The sequence below is a fragment of the Phocoena phocoena genome, chromosome 15 (assembly GCF_963924675.1).
Source record: "Phocoena phocoena chromosome 15, mPhoPho1.1, whole genome shotgun sequence".
NCBI lineage: Eukaryota > Metazoa > Chordata > Mammalia > Artiodactyla > Phocoenidae > Phocoena > Phocoena phocoena.
The window spans coordinates 71,402,252-71,415,761 of record NC_089233.1 but is presented as its reverse complement, the minus strand read 5'-3'; the positions used below and the strand labels follow the sequence as shown (position 1 = coordinate 71,415,761).

General features: G+C 52.7%; 1 protein-coding gene across 3 annotated transcripts in view; it reads right to left on the bottom strand.

Moving 5' to 3' along the window:
• MYBL2 (MYB proto-oncogene like 2) overlaps positions 1–12,112 on the bottom strand; it is a 28,175-nt gene extending 16,063 nt beyond the window's left edge. Inside the window, exons 1-6 of one of the 3 annotated variants that reach the window (XM_065892123.1) lie at positions 11,845–12,112; positions 8,112–8,205; positions 3,735–3,806; positions 2,748–2,840; positions 2,341–2,561; positions 176–338 (exon numbers count right to left, since the gene is read on the bottom strand). In XM_065892123.1, the coding sequence (XP_065748195.1) occupies positions 176–338; positions 2,341–2,561; positions 2,748–2,840; positions 3,735–3,806; positions 8,112–8,205; positions 11,845–11,864 (663 nt within the window). In that variant the 5' untranslated portion in view covers positions 11,865–12,112. The remainder of the gene's footprint in view (positions 1–175; positions 339–2,340; positions 2,562–2,747; positions 2,841–3,734; positions 3,807–8,111; positions 8,206–11,844) is intronic. The other 2 variants (XM_065892122.1, XM_065892124.1) reach the window with 2 other exon arrangements.
• Positions 12,113–13,510: the final 1,398 nt, after the last annotated feature.

Genomic DNA, 13,510 nt, shown 5'->3' with positions numbered 1-13,510 from the left:
CCCTCATGAGAGATGTGAGGCCACAGTGAGAACCTCTTGTAGGATTAAGGAACAGCCACGGAACAGGTGAAAAAGGAGGAATAGGTGTTGGTGAGACAGCATCGGATACACATGAAAACAAACCAGCTAGTCCAAGCCCAGTGGCTGAGCTGCCTGACATCCCCGCCCCACTCACCTGGCCTTCTGAGGCCGGGGCACTCTGGCAGCCGTCCTTGTCCTCCAGCTCCAGCAGCAAGTACATGGGGGGGTTGCTGTCTCTGGACTCACTCAGGAAGCCTCCCGTGTCCACCTTCCTCTTGATAGTGGAGTTCCAGTGATTCTTCACAGCATTGTCTGTCCTACAGGGGCCAACCGGGGATCTTTGACCCCAGCACTGGGGCCCGGGTGCCACCGGGCGCGTCACTAGCCTCCCTGAGCTGAGCTCCCACTTCTGTAAATGAGGGTTCAGCCTGAGGAGTTCTAAGGGCTCTTAGCTCTAAGATGAAGTCTGACATGCTTGCAGCCTGTAACGATTTACGGAGTATTTCCACACACCTCTGAGAAATAAGCAAAGGTCTTATTCAGCCTACAGGGTAAAATCCTAACACTGAAACATTCTGGGAACTCTCATTCCCTTTCCCACTCACTCTGCATTGTAGAAACCGTAAGCAAGCTGCTGGCCGGTGGCCCCTGTCCTGAGGCTCAGTGACCTGGAACACAGCCCTGATCACGTCCCACAGACAGAAAATGGCCAAAGAGGGCACAGAGGATCCACTACTGACCACTCTGAGCCTTGGCTTTTTTATCTGGAGAATCAAAAGACTACTTCACTCTCCATCACTTGCTGAAGATTAAAGAGGAAACATATATGGTGTAAGTCAAGAGCAGTACCCCCCACTACAGAAGCAGAAAGTAGCACAGTGGTACAGGAGTCAGGGAAGCGTGGAGGGAGAGAAGCAGACAGGGACCGCAAGACAGAGTAACAGAGCAGTAGGAGCAGACAGCAGTATGAAGCACAAAGAAGTACGAAACTACAGAAGCACACAGCAGCGTCACAGTGAGTAGCACGGCGGGGCTCAGCAGCGTCAGAGCCCACAGACCTACAGCAGTTCAGGAGTGCAGACACACAGAGGCGCTGCCTTCTTCGGGTTTCCGAGCAGAGTGCTTTTCCCTTGAACCGTGAACAGAGAATAGCAGCTTGACGGAGCCACCAGTCTAAGAGGAGGGTCTGGATCTCTGTTCATTCCCACTGAAGGCTGTCAGGACGCAGTGCTGACTGCGCAGGGGTCGGGGCACGGTGGGGAGGTGGCCAGGGACTGACCACAGTTGGAAAGGACAGAGAAACCTTCCCTGAGGAAATAACGTCCCGACTAATAACCAAAGGGTGAGAGCGTGTTGGCTACATGATGGGCACAAGTTAGAGGGTATCCAAGCTGCCAGGAGCACAGGGTGTTCGGGCTCAGAAAAGAGCTCTCCCGTGTCTAAGGGAGAGAGGAGGTCGGAGCAGCTAAGGCCCCACAGATGAGCAAGGGTGACGGCAGATCAAGGCGAGGTTGGTGGCATCAGCCAGGCCAGGCTGGCCACACGGGAAAGAGGCTCGAGTCCTCAACCCAAGTGTTTTAAGAAATGCCAAAAGGATAACACACTCCGGTTTGAGTTTTGGAAACAGATGGTTCCAGACTCCAGGGGAAAGAGACCATCTGGCATTTTATTTCCTCTCCTTCCCAGGACTGCAATGCCATGGCAAAGAAAGGAAACAAAATAAGGTAAAAATGCACACAGACGAAAAGAGCAGGGTAGAAGACAGTGGTGAGTAAATGATTTTTTATAAGTTTCCAGAAGATGGAAAGCAGTTAGGGGAGCAGTGAGCAACTTAGGAGACTGGGAATTGACCCTGGAGCAGGATTCTAGCAAGAATGGAGCCCAGTCGTCCTAATGCTCCCTGCAGAACACCAAGAAGCCCAGGGCTTGGAGGGGCCAGGCCCAGCGTGAAGAGTAGGGTGGAAACAGGCAGTGGTTCGGACGTCCAGATCCTGGCCCTGACCTCACAGGCAGGAGGAAAGAGGTTTATTCTCTAAAAAATAACCAGGCCACCCCGGCCACAGCAGAGGGCAGGGATGGCACAGAGCCGAAAGCAGGACCAGATGAGAGTGTGTACAGTGAACGGGAGGCCCCCAGGCCTGCCTCCCTTCCCTGTTCCAGACTCCCTGCAGCTGGGTCCCCCCCTGCCCCCCCCCCTTATCCCCTCCCACCACGGCTAGAATCTGAAGGACTCGTTCGCTTCTGGGAAAAGTGAACAACTCCAGAGGAATCGGACTGGGCCTTGGAACATCCCCGCAAAGGCCCCGGCAGGCGGCTCACCTCCCCGGCAGCATTTTAGCGATCTCGGCCCAGCGGTTGCCCAGCACCTTGTGGGCCTCGCAGATGATGCGGTCCTCTTCCTCCGTCCAGCAGGACTTCTTCACTTCGGGGTTGAGGTGATTGTGCCAGCGCTCGCGGCACTGCTTCCCCAGCCGGCCCTTCAGGTGCTTGGCGATCAGCGTCCACTGCTTCGTGCCGTACTTCTTGACCAGCTCGATGACCTTGGGGGAAAGCTGCTGTGAGGCCAGCGGGACCGGCCCTTTCCCCACCCCAGCACCGACCAGCGGGATGTCACACACCCAAGGGCCAGCTGGACTGCCCAGCCAACACCCAGGGCAGCCTCAGTCCCTTGACTCCCGGGGGAGGGTGAAGGCCCGCCATGTGGCAGGCACTGTCCTGGGCATTACCTTCTGGTCCTCCTCTTTGGTCCATGGCCCCTTGACGAGATCTGGATTCAAGACCCTCAGCCACCGGTACTGGCACTGCTGGTCAGTGCGGTTCTGGGAAGAGGACAGGCACCCGTGAGAACTCCGGGGATGGTGGCCCTGGACCCTGGACACACACTGGGCTCAGGGGACACCTCAGCGGGGTTCTGTCTTGTTCCCTGCACCACCACACACTGCCTGCCCACGGGCCGGAACACGCATGTTTTCCGGTTTCCCTGTGCTACCAGAGGGCCCGGATGGAACCAGGCAAACTCAGAACCATGTGGGAAGCCACCGCCAGCTGCCCTAACACAAGGGGGCTGCCCCGTCCCAGCCCGCAGGCTACATCAGGGATCCTTGCTTGCTTCTGGGAGGGTAATATCTCCCTGAAGGTTTCAGATCACATGGAGGAGGGGGAGGTGATGAGGGTCTGGTGACTTGGTCCCTGAACTGCCCGATGAGCCAGGAAATAAGCCGACAGCAGCTCCTGCCACATCCCCTCCCTGCCAGATGCCTGCAGTGCTGGGGGTGGGGGAACTGAGGGGGACCCGCATCACCAGGAGCCTCTAGATGCTGGACATGGTGGCACCAGCCAGCTCCGCAGGGGCCTCACCATGAAGCCTGCTCAAGTATTGTTTCCCCTCAGTTTCAGTCTCACGGTTGAGAAACCGAAACCGAGCACCAACTCGCTCCTGACTTGCAGGAAGAAATGCAAATATGTCACTGATCTGATTTCATGATCATGGAGCCCAAGACCCCCAGGCACATGGAGGCTGCTGCGTGGAGACGCTTACACCAGGGTGCCTTGGATTCCGGTTTGGGAAGAAAGGGCCTAGGAAGCCTGGAAGGTTGTTTTGTTGGGAGAGCTGGGAGGGACTTGGTAAGGAACCCCCCTTTCTTCTCCTTGACACAAAGTCTGTCCTGGGCCCACTGTCCTGGGGGAGGGGGCCGCAGAGGGGCTGCACTCACGGGAAAGTGGCTGGCCAGGAACTTCCAGTCTTGCTGTCCAAACTGCCTCACCAGGGCCCTCAGCTGCTCATCCTGCCAAAACCGGAAAGACAGAGGGCTCAGCTACACGTGTGCAGAAAACAGCTGCTCTTGACGGAGCTCTCCCCAAAGGAAACAGCCTCACTCATCCACTCAGTCATGAAACGATCACCTACTACACGCCAGGCATGGCAGCGGGCAGCATCGGAGCTGCCCAACCTTATGGGACTTAATGTCTAGAGGGAAGCAGATGTTAATCAAAGTCTCCTGCAAACAAAAGGAAAGGTGCTGGGGGGTACGGAGAGGTTGATGGTGAGGCCTATTTGGGGGGATCCAAGGGACAGGCTCCAAGGAAGTCCAGTGAGGCTAGAATGCAGGAAGCAAGCAGGAGGGATGCAAGAGGATTCTGGAGGGGACGGCAGGGGCCAGACCACAAGCAGGGTTGATTCGGGCCTCTGCGTCATGCAAAGCCACTGATGCACTGAAGCAGTGGGTGGTCACGGTTCAATGTGCTTGTTATGAACTTCATTTTGGCAGCTGCAGGAAAAGGGGTTACAGATGGGCAGAATGAACAAGAGGAGGCCATTACAGGCACCTGGGCCAGAGACGACAGTGACCCAGCAATGGAGATGGGGGACATGGGCAGAATCAAGCGCACTCAGAGGGGAAGGAAAACAGGACCTGTTAAAACGTTCTCCTGAATATAAAGTACTGATTTACGCAACAACACGAAATCACAGTATCATTATGAGGGAAAGAAGCCAGACATAAAGAGTATACACTGCATGATTCTGCACTTAAGAACTTCTAGATAATGTAAACTAAGCTATAGGGACAAAAAGATAGTCAGTGGTGTCTGAGGTCAGGGGTGGTGGTAGGGAGAAATGGACAGCAAAGGGAGCAAGAAATGCCTGGGGTGATGGAAGCGCTCTACGATGATGGTGCTGGGAGTTTCATGGTAGCACGGCCATTGAAACTCACTGAATTGTACTTTAATGGTTGTAGTTGATTGTATGTAAAGTATTCTTCCATCGAATCAATTTTTTAAATATCTTATATATATAAAGGAAATGTAGGAAATTCCCTGGCAGTCCGGTGGTTAGAATTCCGCGCTTTCACTGCCAAGGGCCTGGGTTCAATCAAAAAAAAAGAAAAAGAAGAAAATGTAGTATATCCATACAGTAGACTATTATTCAGCCTTAAAACAGAAGGAAATTCTGTTGCAAGATACAAAGTGGATGACCCTTGAAGATATTATGCTAAGCGAAATAAGCCAGACATAAAAGGACAGCATTTGAGTCCACTCTTGTGAAGAATCTGAAGCAGTCAAATCATAGAAACAGAAAGTAGACAAAGGTGGTTGCCAAGGGCTAGGAGGAGGAGAGGGGGGAATTAAGTGTTTAATGATTAGTTTTGCACGATGACAAAGTTCTAGAGACCTGCTGCACGGTGAGAACATACTTCACGTACTGAACCGTACACTTAAAAATAGTTCCCACGGTACATTTAACGTTAGGTGTTTTTACACACACACTCTCTCTCTCTCTCCTGTACAGAAAAAAAAGCCACCAGAGAAATCCAGACCCTCAACTGCAGCTTGGCTACAGCCCAGCATCGGCTGGACAAAGTCCCCATAAATCCTGTAGCTGAGCCAGCCCACGCCCACACAGCCAGCCCCGGACACCCTGCCCTCCCCTGCCACCTGCCCGACCTGGCCAGGCCAACTCCTGCCTTCCGCCCATGCCCCCTGTGTCCATCTCCAGCACCACCATCCTCCCTGACAACTCGGGGGGGGGGGGACACTTCCGTCTCCAGCTCCTGCCGGACCCCATGGGCCCCCTCCACCTGTCCACTCCCGCCTGCACTGTCCTTGTCCCTCCGCAGCCATCTTCTCCCACCTGCCCGGCACAGCAACCTCTCCAACTCCCTCAGCTTCAGGCTGCCCCCAAATCCCTTACCCACCCTACACACAGCAGACTAGCTCCCTGGAGCCCAGCTGTGGTCATGTCCCGCATCTGCTTCAAAAACCTTCAATGGCTTCACCTTGCCAGCTGAACAAGTCTACATCTCTGAGTCCGAAGTCCAAGGCCTTCCGGGATTGGACCCCATTCGATCTTTCCATCTTAATCAACCACGCTTCCTCTTTAAGGACCCTTCGCTCCAGCCAAACGGGGGGGGGGGGTCCTCTTGCTTTTCTCCACCTGTAACCCATTTCCTATTGACTTACCCACCATTTTGCACACCTGACTGCTGAATTTCCAAATCCTTACTCCATGAAACTGTTCTTAACTTCTCAGACAACAGTAAACTCAACTTCTAAAAGCATTTTGGGGAATTCCCAGGTGGTCCAGCGCTTAGAACTCTGCGCTTTCACTGCTGAGGGTGCGAGTTATAATCCCTGGTCGCGGAACTAAGATCCCACAAGCCTCTAGGCCAAAAAAAAAAAAAAGAGAGAGAGAGAGAAAGAGAAGAAAAAAAAAAGGCATTTCGACAATTACAGGTGCCTCCTACGTCTAGGAGGCTTAGTATAAGACAGGAGAGACACCACAGTGAGCACAAAAGACACCAGCCTTGGGACTTCCCTGGTGGACAGTGGTTTGGAGTCCACCTGCCAATGCAGGGGACACGGGTTTGAGCCCTGGTCCGGGAGGATCCCACATACCACGGAGCAACTAAGCCCGTGCACCACAACTACTGAGCCTGTGCTCTAGAGTCCACAAGCCACAACTACTGAGCCCACATGCCACAACTACTGAAGCCCATGAGCCTAGAGCCTGTGCTCCACAACAAAAGAAGCCACTGCAATGAGAAGCCTGCACACCACAACGAAGAGTAGGCCCCGCTCACAGCCAACTAGAGAAAGCCCGTGTGCAGCAATGAAGACCCAACGCAGCCAAAAGTAAATTAAAAAAAAAAAAAGACGCCGGTCTTGCCAGCACCATTATGGCCACAGCATGTCCACGGGCCTGGGCATGGTCCAGGCAGAGAGATGCTCTGGGGTAGGGACCCCATCTTGCTTGTTCTTCTAAGCCTGCAAGAGTGGAATATAGTCCCTGGTCCACAGTGGGATGAACAGAAAAGGCTGGCTTAGCACTCCTCTGAAGAAACATCTTTTATGATTTAAGAGTGTTTCACAACTCAAACAGTAAGGGGAAAAAAAAAAAAAGACTTAAGACTAAACACATACAGGAAAATAGAGGTAGAATCAAAAGAGAAGGCCAGTAGGAGTCTAAATTGGTACAACCAAGTCAGAAAACAACCTGACAGTTTCTAAACTAAGCATATACATACACCATGAGCATACCTAAGTATCCTCTCTAGATGAATGAAAACATAATCCTCAAAAACACTTAGGCAAGAATTTTCACAGCTGCTCTATCCATAATAGCCAAAAACTAGAAATAGCCCAAATGCCCATCAACAAGGGAAACACACTATGGTCTATTCATACAGTGGAATACTATTCAGGAAGAAAAAATGAACAAATTACTGAATCATGCAACATTATGCTGAACAAAAGAAGCCAGATAGAAAAGAGCAGAGCTGTATGATTTCATTTGTAGGACATTCGAGAACAGGCAAAACGATCAAACAGAGAGACACTGGATGGGCGACTGCCTGGAGCCAGGAACGATGGACCACAAAGGGAACTTCCGGGGACAATCAAGGTGGTACTTATGTGAGTAATATACACTTATCAAAACTGTTGGAACTGTTCACTTTAAAAAGGTGCATTTGACTGTATACAAATTATACTTCATAAACTTGATTAAAGAATAAAATCAATTCAGAGCTTGCTATCGCAGACAAAATACAATGATTTTTTAAAAATGATAACAAAGAGGGGGTTTGCAGATTTGGCTAAACCTCCCAGCAGTTAAAGGACAAGAAGCACAATTAAAGTCCACGATGCAGAACACACCAGCTTTCAAGAGACACAACAGCAACTGCTGGCCCCAAGGTCTGCGAGATGCATCCCCCTAAGAGTCCTCAATACTGAGAGATGCATCCCCCTAAGAGTCCTCAATACTGAGAGTGCCCAGGAATGCTCTGAGAAGAATCACCAGGGAGAACCAGAGTGCCTATCTGCTTCCTTTTTTGTTGTTTTTTGGCCACACCATGCAGCCTGTGGGATCCTAGTTCCCCCGACCAGTGATTGAACCCGGGCCCCCAGCACTGGAAGCACCGAGTCCTAAAGCTGGACCGCTAGGGAATTCCCCCATCTGCTTCTTTCATCAGCTCCTCCTCTTCATCATACTGGCCGGGGCATCAGGCAGACACAACCCAGGCTCTGTTCCTGGTCCAGCCTCCCAGCTGCCATCACCTCCACCCCTGCAGTTGCCCCTCGGTGTCACTCACCTCCTCGTGGGTCCATTTGACCTTGCACTTGCTGTCTCGCTGCTCCGGCACATCTGAATCTGTGTCCTGGTAGTGCAGCTCATCCAGCTCCTCACTGCAAGGAAAGCAAGCCAAAGGTCAAGGACATGTGTCTCTCCACTTGCTGCTACATGATGGACGGACAGTGTGGACTGTGGCCATGACCTCTTTACTCTTTCATTTTCAGTTAACACTCTAATGATTTCAAAAGCTACAAGAAAAAAGAAGTTAAGATTTCACCAAGGACTTCCCTGGTGGCGCAGTAGATAAGAATCCACCTGCCAACGCAGGGGACACGGGTTCGAGCCCTGGTCCGGGAAGATCCCACATGCCACGGAGCAACTAAGCCCGTGCTCCACAACTACTAGAGCCTGCGCTCTAGAGCAGACAAGCCACAACTACTGAACCCGCATGCCACAAATGCTTAAGGCTGTGCGCCTAGAGCCGGAGCTCCACAAGAGAAGCCACCGCAAGGAGAAGCCCGCACACAGCAACAAAGAGTATCCGCCACTTGCCGCAAGTAGAGAAAGCCCGTGTGCAGCAATGAAGACCCATCACAGCCAAAAATAAATAAATAAATTTATTAAAAAGATTTCACCAAGATTATATTCAACACCAGACACCTATTTCAAATTTTCTTTTAAATAACAAAACTTTTTCAACTTGCACGGGTATTTTAAGGATTAAAGCTGATGATGTATGTGGGCTTCCCTGGTGGCGCAGTGGCTGAGGATCCACCTGCCAATGGAGAGGACACGGGTTCGAGCCCTGGTCCGGGAAGATCCCACATGCGGCAGAGCAACTAAGCCGCTGCGCCACAACTACTGAGCCTGTGCTCTAGAGCCTGTGAGCCACAACTACTGAACCCACGTGCTACAACTACTGAAGCCAGCGTGCCTAGAGCCCGTGCTCCGCAACAAGAGAAGCCACCACAATGAGAAGCCCGCGCAACACAACCAAGAGTAGCTCCCGCTAGCTGCAATTAGAGAAAGCCATATGCAGCAACAAAGACCCAACACAGCCAAAAAAAAAAAAAAAAAAGCTGATGATGTATGTAATCATCAAGCACCAGGATTTTAAGAAATATTGTTCGAGAAAACCATTTAAAATACATTATCTCAGTAACTATGTCCATTTTTGCATACCCCTTCTCAATCCTTGCCTACACATAGGTCTAGTTTATGGAGCTAAAAATCAGAGTACAAGCAGCTTTGAATTCTGGATGCTTTTATTTTCTAACAGGTAATTTTCCAAGTTACTCCAAAATCTTCCTGTTTATCAGGTTTAATAGTTACAAAAATGGAGATCATGCTATCCACCCCCAGGCATGTCCGGGGCTCACAAGGGCACCCTCCCAACTCCATTAGGTCACCTCTGTCAGGGACATTCCAAAGTCAGGCATTTTTAAGTGGGAAAAAAGCCTACACATCTCCAAACAAGCAAGGCAAGCACAGGCCTCTCCAAAAGAGGAAGAGGACTTCCTTCTGTGGCAACGCTTCCTAATCACACCTACACTCCCCAGAGCACATTGGAAATCCTCCCATCTCAGAACATAAGCCCTTAGGCTGCAACTGCCTGTCTCCTTGACAACCTGGACAGAGGTCAGCTCCACCTCATATCTGTAGGGCCTTAGGGGGGTAGCATCAAAATGCCTTAAGAAATGTTTGCTCTGGGAATGGCTGGACATAGGAATGAATAAACGTGCAAAACTGCTGCCTCTTAGTCGGTAAGAAATGCTAATACAAGTACACTTTTTAGAATTAGGAAAGGGACAGACGGATTTCTAAACCCAGCGATACACCAGTCATAGGAGGAGCTGAAATTCAGCCTTGTCTTGTCATTCCCAACCCAATTCATGGGGTCCTCCACTATCGCAAAGTAGGAGGCAAAAAAACTCTACAAGATGCTAATAACAGAAGGAAGTTGGCTTTAACATCAACTGCCCCCCAGACTCCGTTTTGACAGAAACTACCTTTGGTTCTCCAGCACCCAGCTTCTGACAGAAGCTCAGCAAATGTTCCTTCGAGGAAGAGACTGTTTCTGTGTAACACTCTCTGGTGCTCCAAAATACTCTAATAGCTCAGACGGCTGGGAGAATTCTGTGAGGTAATATACTTCTAGCACCAACACGATGACTGTCTACTTCACATGCATTCTCATTATCCCCATTTAATAGATGTGAACATTGAGGCTCACAGGGTTATGCCACCTGCCAATTCCACTAAGCCAGGCTCCAACCGGCACCTTCCAGTCCTCATCTCGTAATCCCAGCTGGAAAAGCAGAGGCTAAGTCAGAAGTGGCAACCACATGGAGGTCCAACACACCCTTTCTATGCCCTTTCATGCGCTGGGCTCTGCTCCAGATAGGGTGAGTCAGAAGCTGAGCAGGAAGTAGGGCACTGGTGCAGAGGAGAGTTACAGCGGGTCGCCGAGAATCAAACTGAATGCTCTTCCAGGGTACAGAACTCATCCCTCACCTGGTGGGGCGGGGGAGGTCCTCCACTGAGCCCCAGGGGAGAAGTAGCAGAGGACCTGGGGGTTGTCTGGGGCCTTGGTTGTTGCCTGGAGTTAACACTTCCTGAACCAGAAATTCAGGGCCTGACTAGTGCCTGCCCAGAACAACCCTTGGGAATTGGAGCTGCCCTGAGAAATTGTGGCCTGAGGAAGACACACCCTGAGCCTGAACACTGCCCAGGGAATCAGATGCTTCCTTGCTGAAAGGAATTCTAGGGAAAGCCAGCAACGATTGCTTCTCAGGTCTATATGCTGGGCCTGAGAAGGCAAACACCATCTGAAGTGGGGTTTGAAGTTATCTGGGCTGCATGAATCCAGGGAGGGAACAGGGCAGAATCCCATTGTCCTCTGTGACTCCCAGACTGGTTGAAAAGCCCAGAGCTCAGGCACCGGGCGCACAGGTCTAAGACACGGACCTGGAGCCCACAGACCTGGTTCTTGGCTTGACTCTGCTACTCATTCTCTGGCGAGTTAAGTAAGATGGAGACCGCAGTTCCTGCCTCCACCCCAGGGGCTGCTGGCACAGAGCGGTCTCGATACACATCAGTCTCTCTTCCCCTCGCCTTCAACCTCAGCTGCCCCAAACCCCTCATGTGGAACAGGAAGACAGGTCTCCGAAACGAAAACGAGCTGGGGTCCGCAACCCAGGTGGTGGGGGACCAAAAAGTCAACACCCCCGCCCCTGCATCCTTCCTAGGTCGGGGGAGGGAGCTTGGGGTTCTGTGTTTCCCCGAATATTAAGAAATGGCCACCGGCAAATCTGAACCCCAAAAGGCTTGAACGACAAGAGTCTCCCAGGCGTTGGCCGCCCGCTCGCCGTGACTTGGAAAATCACTTTCCTTCTCCAGGGGTCGCCTCCCTCACCGGTAAAACCCCTTCCAGCTGACACCGCCGTCCCACCCCCACCCCGCAATTAGGCGGGAGACAAAAATGACATCATGCAGGGCTTGGCCCGGGTCCCAGGAGACCCGCCCGCCCCAGCTCCGAGGCCCAGGGAGCCGAGCGAGGGGCCCCCGTGAGACCCCGGCTTCGCGCGCACCCCCCGCGTCTCCCCGCGTCGGGCGACACAGGACACTGCGTTTCCTGAGGACCCCACCCCCGCCCGGCTCAGAAGGGCACGGCGAGGGTGGGGGCAGAGGTCGGGGTTGGGGGGGGAGGTCGGGGAGGGGGGAGGGGCCCTTAGCCTCCCGGCTCCTCTCACCCGCGTGTCCGCCGAGACATCCCCCCGGCCCGGGCCGCGCCGCGCTCGCCCGCCCGCCGGCTGAGCCCGGAGCGGGAGCCGGGCCGGGGTCAGGGTGCGGGCTTCTCCGGCCGCTCCGGGCCCCGGGGCCGCGCTGCGAAGCGTCAGCGTGGCCGCAGGTCCCGCCGCTGCTCGCAGGGGCTGCGGTAGCCGCCGGCGCGCACAGAAGCACTTTTCTATCTCCCGCCAAGCGCGTCGGCGCCGCCCGGGCCTGGCGCGCGGGCGGGCTGGCGTGCGCGGGGCGGGGCCCGCGGGCGGGGCGTGCTCGGGGGGCGGGGCCGGAGAGCCGAAGAACACCGCACCTGCGCAGAGCCCTGAAGCCCCAGGGCAGGGAGAGGGCGTGGGTGTGGCTCCGAACAGGCAGCCAGGTGACTGAGGCCTGGCCTGGAAAGACTGAAGAAAGGGAGTGAGCCGCAAGGATGGGAGAGTCAGGCCGGGGAAACCACCTGTGCAAAAGGGCTAGCTCTAGTCCAAGCTGCTCCTGCGTCCCTACAGCCCCACCTCAAAGCGGCCCCCTCACCCCCACCTAGACCGGGTCTGTGCCTCGAAACCATCTCCCTGCTTCCTTTCCAGCCTCGAATTCAATGGCTCCAGCTCCTCAGCTTGACTGCTGGCGGCCAAAAGTGAGCCTCCTAGAATGCAAACCTGATCTTGACTCTCCAGAACTTAAAATCTAAGTCCTCTCCCTCAGGGTAAAATACTCTGTAATCAGGTATTTATAGGATTCTGCCAGATCACCGCCCCACCCCGCAACCCACCGCCCCCAGCCAAAGAAAACTCGCAGCCTCCTGACCTTTACTCGGGCCCAGTACACTTCCCACCCCTCCCACCCGAATAGTTCCTGTTTACCCTTAGAGTCCATGGCCCACAACCTGCTTGTTGACTTGTGCGTCTCCCCATTTGAACTATGGGATTGCTAAGGTCCAAGTGGCCCCTCAATTCACAGCAGTATCCCCAGGGCCCAGAATTCAACTGTTGCACTGAATTCAGTTTACCACATGCTTAAACTCCTAGAGGCTTAGCAAGGATTTTCCATTTTAAGTTGCCATTTACCAAGTACCTCCTGAGTGTCACCCCACATCTAAGACAGGTGCTGAAAGGGGGGGTAAATGAATTATGAGACAGGAGCCTGGGGAGATGGGCTTAAACCTCAGCCTCTTAGCCCCTGCTTATGCCTCAGACCCCTCTTCCAGAAACTTCTGGCCACCTGGGGACAGTCTAGCCCACTGCTGCAAACTTCACTTACCACAACAGAAGGAACACTGACATCTTATTATACTTGCTAGAAGCTTCCACATCAATTAATTCAGGGCTTCCCCCACCCACTTCCCTCGTAAAGTAATTCATGTGGACATCCCCTCTTCATTGCTAGGGCATAATGTTTAAGAGTGTAGGCTCTGAAGCCGGACTTCCTAGGGTTTGATTCCCAGCTCCATCATTTACTAGTTATGTGATCATAGGCAAATAACTTCTCTGTGCCTCAGTTTTCTCATCTATAAAAATGAGAGTTATCAAAGACAGATTGCTTTTACTATGTGCCAGCCACTGTTCTATATGCTTTATACATTTTAATTCATTTAATCCTCATAGCAACCCTATGAGGTAGTATTAGTATTCTCTTCCTTTG